Source organism: Balearica regulorum, chromosome 14 (genome assembly GCF_011004875.1).
Source record: "Balearica regulorum gibbericeps isolate bBalReg1 chromosome 14, bBalReg1.pri, whole genome shotgun sequence".
In the NCBI taxonomy this organism is placed as follows: Eukaryota; Metazoa; Chordata; class Aves; order Gruiformes; family Gruidae; genus Balearica; species Balearica regulorum.
Window position 1 is genome coordinate 1,579,335 of NC_046197.1, and position 23,513 is coordinate 1,602,847.

General features: G+C 58.9%; 1 protein-coding gene across 12 annotated transcripts in view; it reads left to right on the forward strand.

The window, feature by feature from the left end:
* Positions 1–23,513, forward strand: part of LOC104636655 (protocadherin gamma-C5-like) — a 231,919-nt gene that overhangs the window by 173,331 nt on the left and 35,075 nt on the right. Inside the window, exon 1 of one of the 12 annotated variants that reach the window (XM_075766126.1) lies at positions 680–3,294. The exons of 1 other annotated variant lie outside the window; for it this stretch is intronic. In XM_075766126.1, coding sequence (XP_075622241.1) covers positions 769–3,294 — 2,526 coding nt within the window. In that variant the 5' untranslated portion in view covers positions 680–768. Of the gene's footprint in view, positions 1–679; positions 3,295–5,558; positions 8,161–13,453; positions 16,098–19,037; positions 21,676–23,513 lie in introns of those variants that run through there. 10 more of the 12 variants (XM_075766125.1, XM_075766133.1, XM_075766129.1 and 7 more) reach the window with 10 other exon arrangements.

The following is a 23,513-nucleotide window of genomic DNA, read 5'->3' on the forward strand; positions in this document are numbered from 1 at the left end:
GAAGGTCATTCTGCTATCTTAGCATAGAGCTATGCGCCTTACCTTTGCGGTGATACAATTCTCCGTGTGATGGTTTTTCTCCCTACAAGAAAAACTAGTAAGGGGAGCAATGTCAGAGACTTCGATGAGAAATATTGAAGAAATGAAGGGAAATGAAAGCAAAATGGAAAAGAAAGTCTTCTGCAGCTTTAAAATTCTTTACTGATCTTCTAGTTCCATGTGATTTTATTACGTGCAGCTGAGTTGCTTTTTGCTCTGCCCCAGCTATTTGTTTCTGAGTGTTCGCTGGATTCAAGGCGATGACCTAAGAGCAGCCGACAGCGTATCTCGGGTACAAACGCCTTTGGAGCTGCAGCAAGCAAGCGAGTGCTTCTGGCTCGGCGGGTCTCATGCAAGGGAGACCCCAAGGCTGGGTGGAGGCAGCGGAGAGCGGCCAAAAGCCCGTCCCGCCGGGAGCGCGGCCATCAGCCGGCTGCGGTGTCGTCGCGGCGCCTCCGGGTGCCGCTGTTGGCCGCCGCGGAGCGGCGCTGGAGCCGGAGCCGCAGCCGGAGCCGGAGCCGCCGCAGCGTCCTGCCCCCGCGGGCTGCGGGCTCGCACGGCGCCGGCCATTGTGGGCAGCGGCACGGGCAGCAGAGGCGAGAGGCGGCGCGGCGCGGGGAGCAGCGGGGTCCGAGGCGGCGCCGAGATCGCTGCCCTGCGGCGGCCCCTGCGCTCGCTGCGGAGAGCGGCTGGAAGGAAGGGAGGAGAGCGCGGCGAGCGCTGCCCAGAATGGCGGGCGGGCCGGGGCCGGGGCCGGGGCGTGTGCCGGTGCCGGTGCCGGTGCCGGTGCCGAGCCGCGGGCGAGCAGCCGGGCGAGTGCTGCTGGCCGCTTTGCTGCTGGGCTTGTGGTGCCGGGCGTCGCCGGAGCGGATCCGCTACGCCATCCCCGAGGAGCTGGGCAGAGGCTCGCTGGTGGGGCCGCTGGCGCGGGACCTGGGGCTGAGCCCGGCCGAGCTGCCGGCACGCAAGCTGCGGGTGGCGTCTGCCGCTAAAAGGCAGCTGAAATACTTCACGGTGAGCGAGGAGACCGGGAACCTGTACGTGAGCGAGCGGCTGGACCGGGAGGAGATGTGCGGCGAGTCGGCGTCCTGCTCCGTCAGCTTCGAGGCGCTGGTGCAGAACCCGCTGAACGTTTTCCACGTCGAGGTGGCCATCCAGGACGTCAACGACAACGCACCGGCCTTCAGCAAGCCTGCTCTGGACCTGGAGATTGGTGAATGGACGCTTCCCGGTGCTCGTTTCCCGCTGGAGATGGCCCGAGACGCGGACGTGGGCAGCAACTCGCTGCTGACTTACCAGCTCACTGGCGACCCGTCCTTCTCGCTGGCCGTCAAGGAGAGCCCGGATGGAAGCAAGCAGCCGGAATTAGTGCTGGAGAGAGCGCTGGACCGTGAGAAGCAGAGCTCCTTTCAGCTGGCGCTGACGGCGGTGGATGGCGGGGAGCCGGTGAGGTCCGGGACGGTGCAGGTTCGCGTCAACGTGACGGACGCCAACGACAACGCGCCCGTGTTCAGCAAAGGCGTCTACGAGGCGCGAGTGCGGGAGAATCTGCCGGCGGGGTCGCTGGTGCTGCGCGTGCGAGCCACGGATGCGGACGCGGGCTCCAACGGGCGGGTCTCCTACTCCTTCGGCAACGTCCCGGACGGCGTCCGCGCCTTGTTCAGTGTCGACAGCGCCAGCGGCGAGGTCAGGACGGCGGGGCCGCTGGACTTCGAGGAGAGGAGCAAGTACGGGTTCGGCCTGGAGGCGAGGGACGGCGGCGGGCTGACGGCTCACTGCAAGGTGCAGATAGACATCACCGACGAGAACGACAACGCGCCCGAAATCACGATGCTGTCGGTGTCGAGCCCGGTGCCCGAGGACGCGCCGGCCGGCACGGTGGTGGCCCTGGTGAACGTGAACGACCCGGACTCCGGGGAGAACGGTCAGGTGTGGTGCGAGCTGTGGGGCGAGGCGCCGCTGTCGATCGTGGCGTCGTCGGGCGGCTCGTACAAGGTGGTGACGTCGGGCGCGCTGGACCGGGAGCAGGCGGCCGAGCACCGTGTGACGGTGGTGGCCCGGGACCGGGGCAGCCCGGCGCTGTCGAGCCGCACGGCGCTGGTGCTGGAGGTGTCGGACGTGAACGACAACGCGCCGGTGTTCGAGGAGGCCGCCTACAGCGCCTACGTGGCGGAGAACAACGCGGCGGGCGCGCCGGTGCTGCGCGTGCGCGCGCGGGACGCGGACGCGGGCGCCAACGGGCGCGTGAGCTACTGGCTGGCGGGCGGCAGCGCGGGCGCGGCGCCGTACGTGTCGGTGGAGGCGCGGAGCGGCGCGGTGTACGCGCAGCGCTCCTTCGACTACGAGCAGTGCCGCGAGTTCGCGGTGGCGGTGCGGGCGCAGGACGGCGGGGCGCCGGCGCGGAGCTCGACGGCGACGGTGCGCGTCTTCGTGCTGGACCGCAACGACAACGCGCCGCGGGTGCTGTGGCCGGCGGCGGGAGCGGCGGGAGCGGCGGGAGCGGCGGGGGCGGGAGCGGGGTCGGCGCCGGTCCCGGCCGCGGCGCCGTTCGAGGTGGTGCCGCGGTCGGCCGAGGCCGGGTACCTGGTGGCCAAGGTGGTGGCGGTGGACGCGGACGCGGGGCGCAACGCGTGGCTGTCGTACGAGCTGGTGCAGGCGCCGGAGCCGGCGCTGTTCCGCGTGGGGCTGCACAGCGGCGAGGTGCGCACGGCGCGGGCCGTGTCGGAGAGGGACGCGGCGAAGCAGCGGCTGGTGGCCGTGGTGAAGGACCACGGGCAGCCGGCGCTGTCGGCCACGGCCACGCTGCACGTGGTGCTGGCCGAGAGCTTGCAGGAGGCGCTGCCGGAGCTGAGCGAGCGGGCGGCGGGCGCCGACTCGCCGGCGGAGCTGCAGTTCTACCTGGTGCTGGCGCTGGCGCTCCTCTCGGCCCTCTTCCTGCTGAGCGTGGCGCTGGCCGTGCTGGCGCGGGTGCGCGGGGCCGGGCCGCCCGCCGTGCTGCGCTGCCTGGGCGCGCAGCGCTTCTCCGTGGCCGGCGCCGCCTTCCCGGCCGACTTCTGCGAGGGCACCTTGCCCTACTCCTACAACCTGTGCGTGGCGCCGGGACGCGCCGTCGCCGAGGCCGCTTGGCTGCCGCCGCCGCCGCCGCTGCCCAGCCTGCCCGCGGAGGAGCTTCTCGGCGGGGAGCCCTGCGGGAAGCGGAGCCCGAGCAGCAGCGCCGGCGCGGGAGAGCCGCCCGCCGACCCCGACGCACCGCAGGTCTGTAAGCCCGCGCGGTCCTTGTCCCTGAGCCTTTCCCAACCTCACGCCCAGGCTGATGCGCTGTGCTGGGCTGCGGGGTCTTCCCGACCTCTCCACGAACGAATGACACACTCCTGTGCCGTGTCCTTGCTGGCCGCAGGCTCAGTGGAGAGGTTCTTGCTATCCAGCTTGTGCTGGAGAAAATGCTACAGGTATGCTGTAGCTCCGGGATAGAACGAGTTCTTCTGATGCTGGACGTTCACAAGCCAAAAAACCCCAAGAAAACAAAACAAAACCCCCACGTTTTTTCCTTTTGAATTCTGAGCAAGCATTTAGTGATGGGGCTTTTTGGTTCATCACGCGTTCAGGTTCAGCTGAGTTGTTTTCTTTACAAGACGTGTGCTGTGTAAGACGGTACGTGGATGCTTTCTGTGCCGAATGAGTTCCTTGGGCCTTTCTGAACCTCCGTCCTTCTCCTCCTGGCTTTCCCGGGTGCTGTGGCTGATCCGTGTATCCGCGAAGCAATGAAAGAAGGAACAGGGTAACCCCGTTCCCTTCAGGGCATGCAGTTGGCGCCGGGACTTTCGGGTTCATCGGGGGGTGCAGGTTCAGTTTCAGCTGAGAAGTTTTGACTAGGAAGCTTGTTTTGTCTGAAATGTTACTAACGGTGAAGGCGGATCCTTACTGTGTAGAGTGAGATCCGCTGACTCTACATGACGGGGTCGCCGGGTCTTGCTGTGTCTGCTGGTGCGGTTACTGCCGATGTCTGTTTCCACGACCGAATGAAATAACCCTGAGCCGTGTCCACCTTGGCACGTGCGAACCGGCACTTCCGGCCTCATCAGCGGTCACTCGCGTAGGCTCAGTGGAGAGCTTCTCGCCATTCCACTTGTGCTGCAGAAAATGGTACACGTGTGGTGAAGCTCTTGTTTTGGTTCATCACACGGTCAGGTTCACCTGACGAGTGTTGTCTCTGAAACTTGCGTTGTCTGCAATGTTTGGAGTTACTAGTGATGTGGCGGACCCTGAAGAGTTTTGTGTATAAACTTGTGCCGTCCTAAATGGTGGGTGTCAGGAACGGTGAAGGCGGATCCCTACTGTGTAGAATGACAGACGCTAACTCTACGTGATGGGGTCTGGAAAATGGGGTTGATGCTTGGTATTGGAGATTTTTCCTTATCGCTTTTTCCTGAAGCGATGGACTTGCACCTGGGTGACAGCTGAGCAAAGCCCCGTTGCACTAGTGAGGCTGACTAGTATTTTCCAGACATCATTTTCGGAGTCCCTCGTGGAATTTTTTCTCTTTTTTTTTTGTTGTTCCGTCTGTTTTTTTACTGTTCCTGATCTGTCCTTTTCTACAAGGGTTAACCTGTAAAATGGGAGCGCCAAAACAAAAAAATCGCGGTTTGCCTGTTATCTTTTTTCCTATCCCTCTTTCCCCAAGTGTTGCACTGCGTTTCACGTGAAGAGTTGGCTTTATGCTGGGTTTATTTATTTTTGTTTGTAAATGTCCTACCCGACAGAGAGTACCTGCGCATCGCTGCCTGCTGCTGAGGCACTCCGTAGTGTAGGGTTATAAGCAGATATTCGGAAGTGATGATTGGAGAAGGGGGAGAAATGGAGGCTGATTCAGAGCAGCCTACGATGTACAAGTGAGAAGTAAGTCAAGTTAAGTAAGTCAAGAGCGAAGGGCTGTGCGTGTACTGCAGGATTCGGGGACTGACCATTCCGACTGCTTGTGAGTAGTTCCCCTACTACATGACACTGTTTTGCTCCGCAGAAAGGGTGAAAAAAAATTCATTCAAGCACGTCTGCTACAAAACGCTGTGCAATTCGTGGTGGAGATGCTACTTTTGGACAAATGGCATAAGACTCGCAATATTCTGCACGTCACATTAAGAAAAAACAATGTTACTTTACATATACGCTATTAGCAATTCATTTGTTCTGTGCGGTAGAAAGAACACAACCACGAGAGGCCTCTGCCTTCTTCCTGGCCGTGATCGCCGCGAAGACCGCAGAAGAGACGGGCTGGAGAGAAGCCCACGCAGGAGATCGCCGCCGGACGGGGAGGGATGTCCCCGTGTTGCCTGTTCCGTGGCCGCGAGCTGCCCGTGGGCAAGGCAGATCAGGCAGCGCTGGGCAGCGCTCGGTGCCTGCAGTGCCGGGAGGAGGCTGCGGGCGCCGCTGTTGACCGAGGAGGAGCGAGAGGAAGGCCGGAGCGCTGCAGGCAGCCCCGCCCGCTGCGGCCCGACTGGCTGGCTGGCTGGCTGGCTGGCTGTCTCGGCGCCCGGGCGGTCTGCGAGCGTCCCCGCGGTGCGGAGCCGTGCTGCAGCGAGGCGGAGGGGCCGGCGGCAGCGGCCGGGAGCGGCGAGACAGAGCCGGAGACAGACGCCGAGCCGGATCGTCGGTGGGCGGTGGTGCGGTGCCGGCGGTGGGTCGGCGGCGATGTGGGCGGCGGGGAGACGGCGGGGCCGGCGTGAGCGAGCCCTGCTGTGGTGCGTGCTGGTGGCGGCGTGGGAGGCGGCGCGGGGGCAGCTGCGCTACTCGCTTCCCGAGGAGATGCCGAAGGGCTCGTTCGTGGGCGACGTGGCCAAGGACCTGGGGCTCGACCTGCCGGCGCTCCGACACCGCGGCGTCCGCATCTTGGATAACGGCCGGACGCAGTATTTCTCTCTGCACGGGAAGACGGGACATTTAGTGACGGCGGAGAGGATAGATAGAGAGCAGCTGTGCCGGCTGGTGGAGAAATGCGTGCTGCGGTGTGAGGTGTTAGTAGAGGGTGAAATGCAAGTTCACGGTATCGAAGTGGAAATCACGGACATTAACGACAACGCCCCCAGCTTCAAGGAAATCGAGCTGGAGGAGAGAATGAGTGAGACGACAGCGCCGGGGTCGCGGTTTCCCCTGGCCGAGGCTCACGACCCGGACGCGGGGTCGAATTCGGTGCGGAGCTACGAGCTGAGCGGCGACGAGCACTTCTCGCTGGCCGTGCAGGCGGGCCCCGGCGGGGATCAGCGTCCCGAGCTGGTGCTGGCGAAGGCGCTGGACCGGGAGGCGGCGGCGTTTCACGAGCTGGTGCTGAGGGTGAGCGACGGCGGCGAGCCGTCGCGGACGGGCACGGCGCGGATCCGCGTGGCCGTGCTGGACGCGAACGACAACGCGCCCGTGTTCAGCCAGGCGGAGTACACGGTGCGTGTGCCGGAGGACGTGCCCGTGGGGTCCGTCCTCGTCACCCTCACGGCCACCGACGCCGACGAGGGGATGAACGGGCACGTGAAATACTCCCTGAAGAAAGTGTCGGACATGGCATCGCAGTTTTTCCAGCTGGACGCCGAGACGGGAGCGATCACGCTGCTGCGGAGCCTGGACTTCGAAGAAGGCGACTCCTACAAATTGGAAGTGCAGGCACGGGACGGTGGTGTCCTTTTCGACACGGCGAAAGTCGCGATCACGGTGACAGACGTCAACGACAACGCGCCCGAACTGAGAGTGTCGTCGGCGCTGAGCGCGATCTCCGAGGACGCGCCGTCGGGGACGGTGGTGGCCCTGCTGCACGTGCAGGACCGGGACTCGGGGGCGAACGGCGAGGTGCGGTGCAGCATCGCGGAGCGGCTGCCGTTCCGCCTGGAGAAGACCTTTGAGGAGTACTACCGCGTGGTGACGGCCGAGGAGTTGGACCGTGAGAAGGTGTCGGAGTACAACGTGACGGTGCGGGCGGCGGACGGCGGGTCGCCGTCGCTGTGGAGCAGCGCGGTGCTGGCGCTGCGGGTGCTGGACGTGAACGACAACGCGCCGGTGTTCGCGGAGGCGCGCTACAGCGCCCGGCTGCCCGAGAACAACGCGGCGGGCGCGCTGGTGCTGACGGTGCGGGCGGCGGACGCGGACTGGGGGCAGAACGCGCGCGTGCGGTACCGGCTGTCGGAGGGGCGCGTGCGGGGCGCGCCGCTCTCGTCCTACGTGTCGGTGCAGGCGGAGACGGGCGCGCTGTACGCGCTGCGCTCCTTCGACTACGAGGAGGTGCGCGAGGTGGGGCTGTGGGTGCGGGCGGAGGACGGCGGCGCGCCGGCGCTGAGCAGCAACGTGTCGGTGCGGCTGGTGATCGTGGACGAGAACGACAACGCGCCGCAGGTGCTGTACCCGCCGCCGGCGCCGGCGCCGGGCGCGGGCTGGGCGGGCGTGGAGCTGGCGCCGCGCTCGGCCGAGCCCGGGGCGCTGGTGGCCAAGGTGGTGGCGGTGGACGCGGACGCGGGGCAGAACGCGTGGCTGTCGTACGAGCTGGCCAAGGCGACGGAGCCGGGGCTGTTCCGCGTGGGGCTGCACAGCGGCGAGGTGCGCACGGCGCGCTTCCCGCTGGCCCGCGACGCGGCGCGGCAGAGCCTGGTGGTGGTGGTGAAGGACCACGGGCGGCCGGCGCTGTCGGCCACGGCCACGCTGACGGTGGTGCTGGCCGAGAGCGTGGCCGAGCTGCTGTCGGAGCTGGGCAGCGCGGCGGCGGCGGCGCCGGGCGAGCCGGCCGGCAGCCTGACGCGGTGGCTGGTGGTGGCCGTGGCCGCCGTGTCCTGCCTCTTCCTCGCCTTCCTGCTGCTGCTGCTGGCGCTGCGCCTGCGGCGCTGGCGCCGCTCGCAGCTGCTGGCGGCGGGCAGCGGCGCCTTGCGCGGCGTCCCGGCCTCGCACTTCGTGGGCATCGACGGCGTCCGCGCCTTCCTGCACTCCTACTCGCACGAGGTGTCGCTCACCGCCGACTCGCGCAAGAGCCAGCTCCGCTTGTCGGGCGGCAGCTGCTGCGACACCCTCCCGGCCCGGCCGCCGCCCGACGAGCCCGCGCCGCTGCTCGGGGAGGACCCTGCCGGCGCCCGCCGCGCCGACCCCGCCGCTGCCCCGGTGAGTTCCTCTGACCGCGCTTGCTCCGCGACGCTTCCCTCCGCTGCTCCTCCGCCCTTTCCCCCGCGCCGTCTTCTGCAAAGCTTCGCTCAGCAGCGCGCTCTGCGCTGCCGCCTCTTGCTCGCGGGCGCTGAACGTGGGAGTGGGGGAGGCAGCAGGAGCGTGGGGCTGCCCTGGGCTGGGGTTTCGTTCCAGCGGGGCCCTGGGGGTTGATCACGCGCCAGCTGCCGTGGCTCATTTTGTCCCCTGACGGCTGTACTTCCGCTTTTCCTGCCAGCATGAGCTCTTCGGGGTGGATGTGTCGCCCGATTAGCAGGTGGGAGGTGGCAGCAGCGTGGGCTATGTTCCCGACGGCGCACGTGCTCGAGTGGGGGGAGAGTGTCTTGAAACGGAGCGCGAAAGGCCCCGTGTCTAACTGAGCGGCTCGTCGTTTCTATTCTTCTCAGGTCTTCTATTTCTCCATGATAACGTGGTGATAACGAGGTCGGGAGGGGTCGATTCCAGGTGCAGGGCGAGATTTAAGGAGGGGGAGATTGCCCCTGCGCAAATGTTCACTGACCAACCTTTTCTGGAGGACGGCTTCTCCTTTCTTCTTAGACCCTTGATGTTATTTTTGCAGAAAACTGGTGGGCAGACATGCGTATCTTCCTTTAGTACGGAGATGTGAAGGTTTCTGTATGAAGTCCGTGGTGTGATGGTGGTGCGGATTGATGACAACCCTTTGATGATATGTGCTTGTAAATTATAAGAGTCAAAGAACATGATGGAAGTTGTGAAATGTTGGAGAGTCTGGGGATCTGTGCGTGAGGAGGTGCTGAAGGACCCGAGAGCTATGCTTTGCTCCTTTCCCTGTTCAGTGTCCAGCTGTAGTATCATGCAATGTGAGCTTCTTCTTCCCAAAGAAGTTTGGCTCGAAGAGATGTTATTCCTTCTGTACTGGGAGCCCTGGAGGGTCTTCCTGCGTGTTTGCAGGATGTTGTCAATACTTAACAAATAGCTTAATTAAGTACTCTAGGATAAAGGCCATAATGGGATCTCTGGGAAGAGCAAATTGTGTATTCACTACCATCTAAACACCTTCATTATGCACGTACTCCAAGTGCCTTCATCCAGAAGGCTATGTTATGATCCCTTCCTTTCTGCAGCTGCCAACTTCTTGCCTTGCTTGTTGGAATGATCCGAAGGTGGGCCTTTTTTTCTGATAACATGTTGAGCACCAAATCTGTTACATTTGCCTGACTGTCCCGTACGTGCCTTTCGTGTTTAGAGCTGTAAAGAGGAAGACTTCCATAGACTTATTTCCTTAAAAAGTTACTGGAGAAATGCTCTTGCTTGTCACCAGCACAGGGTGAGAAGTCAAGAATTACCCATGGTGAGGAGAAGTTATGAGTGCAACTTTTCTTTCCATGGAGTCTGTTTGCAAATGATGATGATCATTAACAACTATGTGAGCTGTGAAGTGTTTGAGGAGAGTCTTGGGGGTGGCAGTTATTGAGCACAGAGCTACATTTTGCATTAAGATTTAAGCGTGATGTACCTTTCAAGTTGCCCCTGTGTTGAAGCAGGATGATGGTGTCTTTGAGTTGATACTTTGACAACTGAGTGTTTGTCATGGCTGCATATGGCTTATGTGCTTCAATGTAATTCAATATATATTTATATATATAATTCAAATGTATTTCAAAATCTATTCAATATGTATTTTTTCAAAACAGTGTTATGAAAATCGTCTTACGAGTGTGCATCCTTGCTGTGATCCTTGTTGTCAGGTAAGGAGCAGTGGTGCGTGCAACTTTTTCTTTCAACGGTGCCTGTCTGCAAAGGTAGCTTTTGTGTTGTGTGATGTTTGGGCAGGGGGACAAATTCTGTGTGTCCAGAGACAGGGCTGCTGAAGAAGTTTGCTGGGGTGTAATATGAAAGGTCTGAAAGATGTAAAGATGATGTAAAAGTTCATTTGGTCTTAGTTATTGGGTGAGGCCCACCGTTGTGTTTCCCTGCATTTTCCTCTTCTTCATTGTCCCGAGACTTGACTTGGAGGAACTGTGGCTATGGTCTGTGGTGTGAGCTTCTGTGCAAGGCTCCTGTGGACTTTTTACCAACTAGATATGGTAGCACTTGATCTTACGTAGTTTGTTATTATCATTGAAAGCAGTGTGTGAGGAACAGCATACTACATATTCTTAATAACTGCACTCATTAGAAAGATTCTCTTCCTTTTCTGTGCCCCTAACCAGCCAGTGAACAGTTTCATTCATAGGATGGGTCTATTAGTTATACACAATTGTTTTTGTCCTGAATGGCATGTTAGGTGAGGTGTTTTTCTCAAGTTCGTCTTTGTTTCACTCAGTTATCACTCTTCCTTTGTAACACAGCTTTTTCATTCAACAGTTGTTATTTAGGTTGAATTTAAGCCATTGTTGGAAATGAACGTGGAGCTGCCTGTGCCTACTTTGGGGCAGGTCTTGTACTTGTCTCGTGTGAAAGTTCCTTACCCAGCCGGTAGTGACCACAGTGTGTTTTCGAAGCTGGAGGTATTTCTTCCTTAACTGGGAGACCATTCCCAGGCATTCCTGTGAACTCCTTGTTGCTTGTGGGAATTTCCTTGGTTGGATTAAAAGTGAGCTCCAAGCTCTGGATCGAGGAATAAGGTGTAACAGGAGTGACATGACTTGTTGGTCAGTGGTAAATTCTAAAATACACGTGCATATGTGAGCAGTGGTTGTTGACCTTGTTGGTGCTCTTCCAAAGATGGTGTGGAGTTGAAGAACTGGATGTTTCTTGACTGAACATTGTGATTATAGACTCCTTAAGCCTCCTCTTAGGCCTTCAAACTCTGGGTGAAGTGCTAGAAAGTAGAGACTATTGTTGCATTTTCTGCATTACAGATGGCATGGCACTTCAAGAAAAGTGAAGGGTTATTCATTTGTGCTTTTTATGTCACCTTGCAGCTTGTTTCATGTCATTATCCCTTGTGTAGCAGCGCTTGATCTTCTGATGCTAAGTGTTTAGAATCAAATAGCGTGTGAGGAACAGAGTAACATGCATTCTTAATAGTGTTACTGGTTAGAAAAGTTGGTTTCTCCTTCTGTGTTCCTTATCAGTCAGTGAGAACATCCAGAGTCTTACTGCACCTGTAATGATTTTGTGAGAATGACCTTGCTGACCATGAGAATCCTGTTCATGCAGCAACCTCGTGGCCTCTTCTGTTCAAAGAAGGGTTAATCTCCAAGGGATCGTTACTGTCCTATGGGCACGTTTCATCTGCTTTACCGTTCGTCATCATGTCTCTTACAGAGAGGTGTAGTTAGAGGGAGTAGTGTAGTCAAGAGGGTCTAGTGGCAGCGTGTCCTAATGCCGATATAATGTTCATTTATTGCTTGGCAGCATTACTTATAGGATTGGACTATTAAACGTACACAGGTATTTTCATCGTGAACTGCTTATTAATTGGAGGTTTTTCTAAACGTCTGTTGTTTTTTGCTTTATTTATCATTATTGTCTTACAATTCAGAGTTTTCATTTAACGCTAATTATTTGAAATGCGTGTAACCAGTTCCTTCCTGTAATCACAGTCATTTAGGAAGGGTGAGATTCTGCATAAATACCTGCTCAGTATGGGTAGGTGACCCTCTTGTATGTGTCTCTCCATGTGAAATAGAGTGCAGCTGCTTCTTTGTGAGAACGGTCTTGTTGGTGACAAAGAGCCTGTTCTTACAGCAACATGCTGGCTGAGTGATTGTTTGCTGATAACTGCTACAGTGGAAGAAGGTTGTGAAGGAGAAACTGAGTCCTGTAACCTGCGGCTTTGTATCTTTTGAGGGAGTAGCAAGAATGGCATAACTGGGAACTGAGTTATCACCAGGACCTTGTGAATGGGCACAGTAGTCATCCATGGAGTCATCTCGTGTTTGAAGCAATAGGGGTTTTAGGAAAGTAAACCTGTAGTATCCAAACTCGCGGTCTGTGTAGTACTTGAAATGATTCAGCTGGTCATAATGTGCCCTGCTCTCTACATGGCCATGAACCAAGATTTGATGGTTTGCAGAGAGTCTTGAATTCCGTGATTTCCTTTGAGTGTTGCTAAGAGTTGGTGTTATCGTACACATTGAGTAGGATCAAGTACTTTTCCATAGGTGTTGAACTCAAGAAGCTTTTATCCTTTCCATTTTCAGATCCCTCCACGCCTGGAATGTTCTGTGTATTGTGGGTGCAAAATACACATCGCTGTGTTTGTGTTATGGATAAACTGCCTTCCTAGTGCTGCTCTTCTGACTTTTCTTCTTCGGACTTTCCCCCCATCTTTTTCTTTCAAGTCTTGAACTGTCCTGGGAAAGGTAGCTGACACGGTACATACACCTCGGGCATCACCATGGAGGAGTATACCACTCCTCTTTACAATTCTCAGAATAGTGCACTGGTAATTGAAGTATCCTGGGCACATGGGTACCTTTTTGCTGCTTGTCCATGTTCTTAGATCTACTTACTTACCCCGTTCACTGAAAGAAGCAATTTTTGGGGAAAAAAAGCGAATTTAATCGTTCTGTGTTCCCAGTTCTAGAACAAGAAGTTGTGGTGATCTCCGTGATTTGTAAACTGGGAGTATGTCCTCGCACTGCTGTTACAGAGAACAGAAGTCGCTATGTTCTCCCAGTCTCAGTCACTCTGAGAGATATATAAAATAAAAGTGATATAAAGAAGAATCTCATCAAAGAAAATGGCGGGTCTTGTGCTTCTGTTAAGAATAGCGTCTCCTCTGAAGGACTTTGGAGCTGCTGCTTCTCAGAGCTCGTATAAATGAACTAAAACAGCCGAGGAAAGACAACCTGCAGCAGTAGTAGAAGCTGTTGGAGTATGTCAGACATTTGCTGTACGGTGTACCTGCTGGACCTACCTGTACTCACCTGTGTTCTGCTGTATGAAGTCTGCGCGCTCCTCCACCGCTCGGTAACACGTTCCCCAGCCAGATTCTTCATTTCTACTACTGAACAGAGCTGCTTGGTTCGCCTTTCTGCGGGTATGAGAACACTCGCCGAACATAAAGATGAATCACGCTTTTCTGTAGCCGATGGCGCCGACTTCCGGCAGCTGCTGACAGTGCGGCTCGGAGCGCAGGGACCGAAGCGCCGCACGGCCATCAGCCGGCTGCGGTGTCGTCGCGGCGCCTCCGGGTGCCGCTGTTGGCCGCCGCGGAGCGGCGCTGGAGCCGGAGCCGCAGCCGCAGCCGGAGCCGGAGCCGCCGCAGCGTCCTGCCCCCGCGGGCTGCCGGCTCGCACGGCGCCGGCCATTGTGGGCAGCGGCACGGGCAGCAGAGGCGAGAGGCGGCGCGGCGCGGGGAGCAGCGGCGTCCGAGGCGGCGCCGAGATCGCTGCCCTGCGGCGGCCCCTGCGCTCGCTGCGGAGAGCGGCTGGAAGGAAGGGAGGAGAGCGCGGCGAGCGCTGCCCAGAATGGCGGGCGGGCCGGGGCGTGTGCCGGTGCCGGTGCCGGTGCCGGTGCCGAGCCGCGGGCGAGCAGCCGGGCGAGTGCTGCTGGCCGCTTTGCTGCTGGGCTTGTGGTGCCGGGCGGCGCCGGAGCGGATCCGCTACGCCATCCCCGAGGAGCTGGGCAGAGGCTCGCTGGTGGGGCCGCTGGCGCGGGACCTGGGGCTGAGCCCGGCCGAGCTGCCGGCACGCAAGCTGCGGCTCAGCGCGGAGAAGCAATACTTCACGGTGAGCGAGGAGACCGGGAACCTGTACGTGAGCGAGCGGCTGGACCGGGAGGAGCTGTGCGGCGAGTCGGCGTCCTGCTCCGTCAGCTTCGAGGCGCTGGTGCAGAACCCGCTGAACGTTTTCCATGTCGAAGTGGCCATCCAGGACGTTAATGACAACTCACCGCGCTTCCTGCAAGATAATTTCCAGCTGGAGATCAACGAGTTGACTTCTCCTGGCGCTCGCTTTGCCGTGGGAGCTGCCGAGGACGCGGACGTGGGCAGGAACTCGCTGCAGGGCTACGAGCTGGAGGCCAACGCGTACTTCGCGGTGGAGGTGAAGGAGAGCCAGGACGGCAGCAAGTTCGCGGAGCTGGTGCTGCGCCGCGCGCTGGACCGGGAGAGCGAGCAGAGCCTGCGGCTGGTGCTGACGGCGCTGGACGGCGGAGAACCGCCCCGGAGCGGCACCGCCCAGCTCTGCATCAACGTGACGGACGCCAACGACAACCCACCCGTGTTCGCGCAGGACCGGTACGGCGCGAGCCTGCGGGAGGACGCGCCGCGGGGCTCGACGGTGCTGAACGTCTCCGCCTCCGACGCCGACGCCGGCACCAACGCGCGCATCACCTACGGCTTCGGGAAGATGCCGGCCAAGGTGCTTCAGAAGTTCGCGGTGGAGGCGGAGAGCGGGACGATCACGCTGCAGGAAGCGCTGGACTTCGAGGACACACGAGGGTACACGCTGCTGGTGGAGGCGAGGGACGGGGGCGGTCTGGTGGCGCACTGCAAGGTGGAGGTGGAGGTGCTGGACGTGAACGACAACGCGCCCGAGGTGACGCTGACGTCGGTGTCGAGCCCGGTGCCCGAGGACGCGCCGGCCGGCACGGTGGTGGCCGTGGTGAAAGTGCGGGACCGGGACTCCGGGGAGAACGGTCAGATGTGGTGCGAGCTGTGGGGCGAGGCGCCGCTGTCGATCGTGGCGTCGTCGGGCGGCTCGTACAAGGTGGTGACGTCGAGCGCGCTGGACCGGGAGCAGGCGGCCGAGCACCGTGTGACGGTGGTGGCCCGGGACCGGGGCAGCCCGGCGCTGTCGAGCCGCACGGCGCTGGTGCTGGAGGTGTCGGACGTGAACGACAACGCGCCGGTGTTCGAGGAGGCCGCCTACAGCGCCTACGTGGCGGAGAACAACGCGGCGGGCGCGCCGGTGCTGCGCGTGCGCGCGCGGGACGCGGACGCGGGCGCCAACGGGCGCGTGAGCTACTGGCTGGCGGGCGGCAGCGCGGGCGCGGCGCCGTACGTGTCGGTGGAGGCGCGGAGCGGCGCGGTGTACGCGCAGCGCTCCTTCGACTACGAGCAGTGCCGCGAGTTCGCGGTGGCGGTGCGGGCGCAGGACGGCGGGGCGCCGGCGCGGAGCTCGACGGCGACGGTGCGCGTCTTCGTGCTGGACCGCAACGACAACGCGCCGCGGGTGCTGTGGCCGGCGGCGGGCGCGGGAGCGGCGGGAGCGGCGGGGTCGGGGGCGGGGGCGGGAGCGGGGTCGGCGCCGGTCCCGGCCGCGGCGCCGTTCGAGGTGGTGCCGCGGTCGGCCGAGGCCGGGTACCTGGTGGCCAAGGTGGTGGCGGTGGACGCGGACGCGGGGCGCAACGCGTGGCTGTCGTACGAGCTGGTGCAGGCGCCGGAGCCGGCGCTGTTCCGCGTGGGGCTGCACAGCGGCGAGGTGCGCACGGCGCGGGCCGTGTCGGAGAGGGACGCGGCGAAGCAGCGGCTGGTGGCCGTGGTGAAGGACCACGGGCAGCCGGCGCTGTCGGCCACGGCCACGCTGCACGTGGTGCTGGCCGAGAGCTTGCAGGAGGCGCTGCCGGAGCTGAGCGACAGAGACGCTGTGTCCGAGCTGACATCTGATCTAAACCTCATACTTGTAGCGTCACTCGCTATCGTGTCCTTGTTATTCGTTTTGACAGTCATTTTTATAATGTTCTTTAAAAGCCGACGGTCGAGGAGCCCTCCAGTTTTTATAACTTCTGATAAGGAACTGTATTCCAGCCTGGGTTCAAAAGCACCATACAACTACTGCAGCAGCACGCTGCCCTTGCCCTACTCCTACGAGGTGTGTTTGGCCTCTGAGTTGGGCCAGAAGGACTTCACATTTCTGAGACCAGGGGCGGCAGCGCTATCTGACCGTCTCCCTGCCGGGGAGCCCGACTCAGGCAGTCATTCTGGGAAGGACCCTCCCAGCCCAGGGAGCTCAGCACAGGTGAGCTTCTTTCCTGCGTCCCTTTCTGTGGACTTGCGTGAATCATCTTCTCTTCTGCCGTCGGGGATCGGTGGGCAAACGGCAGAGCTCGACGTCGCCTCCCTGCTCATTGCTCAATAGCTCGAGTGTGTGTGGGGGGGGGGGGGGGGGCAGGGGCGCGCGCGGGCGTGTGATCGTGACTCTTCCTTTTTACCTGGCCAGTCTCATCCGCGAATTGTCGATTTCGCCCCCAGGAGCAACGTTATGTTGTCAGTACTGCTGGCTGTCTGTCCTGCTCCAGGTGCGAATTTCATCGAGCCGGGGTGGGAGTGGGATGGACATGGGGTGGAGTGGGGGCAAAACTTTCGTGGGGTCCGAAGGTGAGACAAACCTTCTGTCTTGGTCTAGTGACTGCTTCATTTATTGTCTCTGCCAGATTTGAGCGCTTTCCTGTGAGAATGATGTGTGATCTGTCCCGTCCGGTTCACTCAGTGAGGGCAGCGACTCTGTAGTTCTGTTTTCCCTTCCAGCTCGGTTCTTCCCATACTCTGAAGCCCTCAAAAGGAAGATGTTGTGTACACCCGTGACTTAACATTTTCCGTCCTTCTGGGGAGCCGGGGCTGGTGTGTCACTATAGCTCCGAGCCCGGAGTCGAGCAGAAAAGGCTTTGGCTCCGCTGCTGCCACCAGCTCCTCTGGAGCCCCGGCAGAACGGGGAACAGCACCGGAGTGAGCGGCTGTGGCTGGGATTTAGCTTGAACTCGTCCCCGAAGGAATTCCTGGTGCGGGGGAAAGGCATCTTTCTCCTTCGCTGTCGCACGTTTCCACTCCTCTCCCTCCAAACGGTGCTTTCAGGAGTTCCAAAGCTTCTCCCCTCAGTATTCGGGCTTCCCGTCAAAGTGAGGGGGACATAGTGTCTCCAGATCAGTCGAAATACGGAAATGTTCAATCTTCCACACCTTTCCCGACATATCTTTGTTGTACTCAGCTCTCCGCAGCTTGGCCGTCCTACTGCTGCTGGGATTAAGCGGACAAGATACTCTGAATGCGGGTCGTGTGTGCACTCATATGAAAAGAAACTCCTTAAGAATTGCGATATGCGTGTTAGAGAAATTGCTCAGTAAACAGAGTTTAGCAAAGACATGAAATGGGCAGTGGCCGGAGAAAAAGATTCAGAGTGTATTTCAGAGAAAACAAGTTACTGAAGACTGTTTCAAGATTTATCTCGAAGAGAGATGTGGATTTTCTTCTTTTTAGATTACATATAAGAAAGAAAGGTAATTAGGATTTGGTTGCATAAGGGCCTATGAAAAAAGAAATCTCTCTCAGTACTGGGAGCCTGCAGACACGGTCTGTTACAGAAGTGCTCCAAAACGAACAGAGAGACATGACGGGTACTTACGTGCACAGTGCAGCTGCAGTGAGTAAAGCAAATCGTTTTCCTTCTCAGTCTTTAAATGGTCCCAGAATTAAATTCTATTAAAATACAACGTTGGATTACTAACGTTGGATTTTATCAGTGTGAAGCCTATACTTCTATCACATTCTGTGCTCTGGTGATAAGAACGGTGAGTAGCGCTGATACGGTTTATCTTTCGGCAACGGTTATTCGTTAGGAAAGGAAATAGCTGGGCGTGTAGAGAGGCAAGAGTGTACCGACCCGTTTGATGTCATCGGCTCTTCACGTATTGTCCTTCTGGGTGGATCCCGTGTGCTCACGGCAGTTGACAGGACTGTGCAGGGCAGGGACACGTAGCCAGAGTCGAGGTCCCTGTCGCTCTGGGGGGGGGGGTGTGTGTGTGTGTGTGTGTCTCCCACGTTGGTGCGTGTGATTCGCAGCCCTTCCACAACGTACTCAGCCACGACAAGCAGAGGGTAACAGATAACCAGCTGCAACATTGCCGTCGGAAAAACGACGGATCACGAGTAGTTGTTGACAGCAACAACCTCAAATGCAGACAAGCAGCCCGAGAACTGGCTGTTTCTCGCCCAGGCGCTGCCGGGGCCGTGATCTACGCGGTACCGTGACCTGCTGGGTTGTTGCTGCACGGGAACAGGAATCGCTCCCGCCCCCGCTGAACCAGCACGTCGCAGACCGTGATTTCCTGGCGTCCGGCTGGTGGAAGCAGGTACCAGCAGGGAACAAGCTAGGAGGTGACGAAAGCAGGAGGGCGTATTAAACTGAGATGTCTGTGATTTGTCGGGGAAGGTACCTACTGGGACAGTGGTGGTGGTGGGGAGCAGGAGGGGCCATGCTCCTGGGAACGCTGCGGCCGGAGGTGCCCCGCGGGGTTGACTGTTGCGGCCGGAGAAGCTGCTCGTAACTCGGCAGCACAAAATACGTGTCGTTTTGCCGGTGGCCCTGCTTTGGTGGCACAGAGGCGCGACGTCGCTACGCCGTAGGATGTCAGGAAGGGGCTGACCAAGCACTTGGGGTGGGAGGACTGGCATCCCGAAGGTCTTGAGGGACGCTCGGAGCTGGCGCGTCGTGCCGAGGCTGGTTCTCCCCAGCGCCCTGCGTACCCCGGCCGACCCTCCCCACCCTTCGTCCCGCCCGCTCCACCTCCCTTTCTTGATCTGTCTGCCTCTTTCCAACGAAGTTTTCCCGGAGGACACCCCCTCCTGTTTCCATATCGCTCCTTTTGGCGTCATCCTCTCCGCCAGCCTTCCTGCCCGTACACGTCATCCCCGTGCCCGATCTACGCTGCTTCTGCCGGGGCTCTCCCAGCCCAGTTGTCCTTATTAGCTGGGTTTCTCGCAGGGCTGTGCTCTCCCTTCAGGGTCAATTGGTTTGAGCCCCGCTGCCTTGGGACCGGGGCCGCCGCGCTGCCTCCCGGCGGTGCTCGGCGGGCGGCTGCCCCGCGGCGGGGCTCCGGTAACTCTGCGCTCCGTGCAGTTATTGGCCGGGACTCTGTGTGCCGCTGTCGGCCAATGATGGAGCGGGGGGGATCTGGCGGCCCGGCCCCGCTCGGAGCCGGGATGAGGCGCAGACGGCCTCAGAGAGAGCCTGTGAGTGAGTCACTGCGGAGCCCGCAAAGCAATGCCCGTCTCCCCGCCGGACGCCGCTTCCCGGGGCGCTCTGGGCAGCGGCATGACGGGGCGAACTGAGGATTTCTAGCCGGGACGGGGGGGGGGAGGCGAAGCGGAGAGCGCGGCCGTCCTGTGCGATGAACGGCGTTGCTGTAAGGAGCCGCGGGGTGACGACGGGGCAGGTACTGAGCCTCTTGCTTTTGTTCGGCGTTTCCGACTGGGTTTCCGCCGCGATTCGCTATGCGATTCCCGAGGAGGCGCGGAGAGGCTCCGCGGTGGGGAACGTGGTAGCCGACCTGGCGCTGGACGTTGGGCGGCTGCCGGGACGGCGGCTGCGAGTGGTGTCCGGCGGCAACAAGAAGTACTTCGGGGTGGATCTGACGAGCGGCTCGCTGCTGGTGAGCGAGCGGATAGATCGGGAGGAGCTCTGCGGAGCACTCTCTCCCTGCTCCCTCAGCTTTGAAATCGTGGTGGAAAACCCGCTGGAGCTGTACAGCGGCGCCGTGGAGATTCAAGACATCAATGATAACGACCCGGTTTTTCCCAGCAGCCAGGCGAGGTTGGAAATTAGCGAGTCAGTGGCGGCCGGAGCGCGCTTCCCGCTAGAGAGCGCGCAAGACCCCGATGTGGGGATTAACTCTTTGCAGACCTACCAACTCAGCGCCAACCCACACTTCGCGCTCGACGTGCAGACGAGGGTGGATGGCAGCAAGTACGCGGAACTGGTGCTAGAGAAGGAGCTGGACAGGGAGGAGCAACGGGAGCTGCACTTGGTCTTGACTGCGCTGGATGGGGGCAGCCCGCCACGGTCGGCCCACGTGCAGATCCACATTGACGTTGTGGACGCCAACGATAATGCCCCAGTCTTCAACCAGTCCACCTACAAGGCAAGTGTAAGGGAGAACACGCCCAGTGGTACCCTGGTTGCCAGGATCAGTGCGTACGATCTGGATGATGGGCCCAATGGAGACATCGTCTATTCCTTCAGCAGCCACACTCCAGCCAAGGTACGAGAACTTTTTGCTCTGGACTCAGCCACGGGGGAGTTGAGGGTCAAAGGACAGCTGGACTATGAAGAAACAAAGCTGTATGAGATTTACTTACAGGCTAAAGACAAAGGTGCCGTTCCTGGTGTGGCTCATTGCAAAGTGCTGGTGGAAGTTGTGGATGTGAATGACAACACTCCAGAGGTGACAGTGACTTCTGTGTACAGCCCTGTGCCTGAAGATGCAGCCCCAGGGACCGTCGTAGCTCTGCTCAGTGTAACAGACTTGGACTCCCATGATAATGGTCTGGTGAACTGCCTCATTTCTCCTGGGATCCCATTCATGCTCAGCTCCTCTCTCAAAAATTACTACACCTTGAAAACAAAAGCAGCTCTGGACCGGGAAAAGGCATCAGAGTATAACATCACTATCACAGCCAGGGACTCAGGCTCACCACCATTGTCTGCGGTAAAACAGATCCTGGTGCAGGTGTCAGATGTCAACGACAACGCGCCCAAGTCTTCCCAGGACTCCTATGACGTCTATGTGCTGGAGAACAATGTGCCTGGCATCCCCATCCTTAATGTGAGTGCCACAGACCCGGACCTTGGGCGCAATGCTCATCTCTCCTATACCCTCTTGCAGGGTGATCCCACTGTAGGCCACATCTTCTCCATCAACCGTGAGAATGGCACCCTCTACCTGCTCACTTCCCTGGACCACGAGGACCAGGTGGAGTTCAGCATGATGGTGCAGGTCCAGGATGGCGGCTCTCCGCCTCTGGCCACCAATGTCTCAGTCAGTGTGTTTGTCACTGACCTCAATGACAATGCTCCAACCGTGCTGTACCCTCACCCCAACACCACCACCACCTATACCGATGTGGTGGCACCAGGCACTGCTGCTGGGCACATGGTCACTAAGGTGGTGGCAGTGGACGCAGATGCAGGGTACAATGCCTGGATCTCTTATACCCTGTTGCAGGCCACTGATCCCAGCCTCTTCTCAGTTGGGCTGCACAATGGGGAGATCTTCACAGCCCGTCAGCTCCGGGAGGATGATGCTCCCCAACATACACTAGTTATCCTGCTGAAAGACCATGGGGAGCCAGTGCTGTCTGCCAGTGCCACTGTCTCCATATCTGTGGCCGAGATGGTGAAGGAGGTGCTCACTGACCTCACTGATGTGGCACCTGCTAATGATCCCAGGAGGCATGTGACTTTCTATCTCATCCTGGCTGTGATTTTGGTGTCAGCAGCTTTCTTCATCACCATGTTGTCGGTGGGCATCTTCAAGTGCTACAAGTGGAGGCAGTCAAAGGAACTGTTTAACAGCTCCAGAAGCACCCTATACAGGACACCAGGGCCCTTCCACCACATTGATGCTGTGCGGGGCGGCCTCACGCCACCCAACTTCTACCACCAGGTCTATCTCACCACGGACTCTCGCCAGAGTGATCTCCTGTGTAAAAAGCCCTTCACTTCCAGCCCCCTGGGGAGCCGCCAGAGCACCATGAGGAATGGTGAGCCAGGGCTGTACCACCAGATTGTGGGCACTGCCACGCGGCTCCCCACACCTGCCGAGGTAACGTAGCTCCTTCCTTGGCATGTACCAGTGCCGGGTAAAGCCATGGTTCACTTGTGCCATATGCATATGGTAGTGGATTGGGGTTGGGGGGAATATCCAGTTGCGCCATGCCTCTAAAGACTGGTTAGCTAGAGTTGAACAGGTCTTCTTCAAAGTCAAATGAGCTGTCCTGAGCGTCAACGTCATTTGCACAGTGGTGAGCAGGACCAAGTGAGTCAGTTTGCTCAGGTTAGCAAAAACATCTCTTTCCAAAGCAGTTTTGGGTATGCCTTGCATGAGTAACTGGTAGAGGCTGAGGTCAGCTTGCAATCACTTGCAAATCCTTGGCAGAAAGTTTGCTACTAATGGTATTTCCTTCCCTTTGCAAAATGAGAGCTGAGGGAACCACTTGTGGGGTCAGGCACTGGGAGGGGAACATGCCTCTCTGCGTTGTGCCCCGGTGTGGGCTGGGGAGGTGGTGGTGCAAGTGGGGCTGGGAGCCACCAGCTGCCAGTGGGGGATCCGGACATTGCTTCCCACAGTGTAGTATGCAAAACTGAGGGATGATGCTGGTTCCTCTGTTTGACAGACCGCGGCCACAGAGCAGTCCCTCCTGTCCGTGTCTCACTTCATGTTTGAGTCCTGATGGTTCCAGTTTTGTTTCCGTGGAAATTTTGTGAGGATTTTCACTTCGGGATATGGGGAGGGTGGGATTGCAGACTATCCCAGTCGCTTGCAGGGCTCTGCTGAGCTGGACTGTGGCTCTGAGCAGGATGATGACTCCTCCACCCAGGTGTTGTTTTCACAGTCCTATTACAAGCCCTGCACAATTTGTAACATGCTATCTCCGGGTGATGTCTAATGTCCTGATTGAACAAACTGCAGCCAGGAAAGCGTTTGTGCATGGCAGGCAGCTTCTGTGCTTCTTCCCCGCTGGGAATTGTGCAGCTTAATTCAAGAGCTTTTAATTACAGGAACACTTTGATCCTCAGAGGTGAAGCTGGGAAGTGGATCCAGTGGAAGAGGGGGATCTGAGTGGTTTCCAAGGCGGTTCATGCGGGTAGTGTGTCTCTTCCCGGGAGGCCGTGAGTAGGAGCGACTGGTTCCTTGGAGCAGAAGGAAGTGAGGTGCAGCGGAAGCCGTGTATGGGTGTGGGGCTGCGTGTGCCGCCTGCTTACTGTGGCCGAATCACAGGCGGAGGCAGAAACCTCCCAGAATTATTTTATGCCTTTTTTTTTTTTTCTCTTGTGTCGCTGCTCAGACTCAGCAGTTCTGATTTGTGGCAGGTGGGAACGGCTGCAGCAGCTGCAGGAACAAGTGTTCCTCTATATTGTGTGGGTTGTGCTACAGCTGGGGACAAGGATGTCCCCTCCACCAAAGGGTCCTGGCAAGATGCCTATGGGGGTGGGGGCAATAAATAATTTAAGAGTGGGGATGGAAGGAGGTGATAACGGGCAGGCAGTAAGTCCAAGCCCTAGCCATGGCTCCTCCCCTACTCCCCAGTACTAAACTGGAAAGGCACTGGCAGTGAGAAACTAGCTGGGCTAGCACTGGGCCCTGGATTTACGGTCTTTGTGGTCAAAGAAGATCCAGCCCAATGCCATGGACTGTGTCAAGCCTGCAAAGGCTTTACACCTCTTTGCTCTGCAGGACAACTGCCAGACCCCAAAACCAATGCAGTGGGGATGGCGCTGGCCCCATCTGTGGCAGGTGGCATGTCTTGCTATGAGGGATCGTACCCTGCAAGATCGCCAGGTTGTCTGGGTCGGAGCCTTTCCACAGGGTAACCTCTGGCCCTCTGGAACAGGGACATCTCCTTCTCCATCCTGGACACCCCATACTCTTCCTGCCTTGCC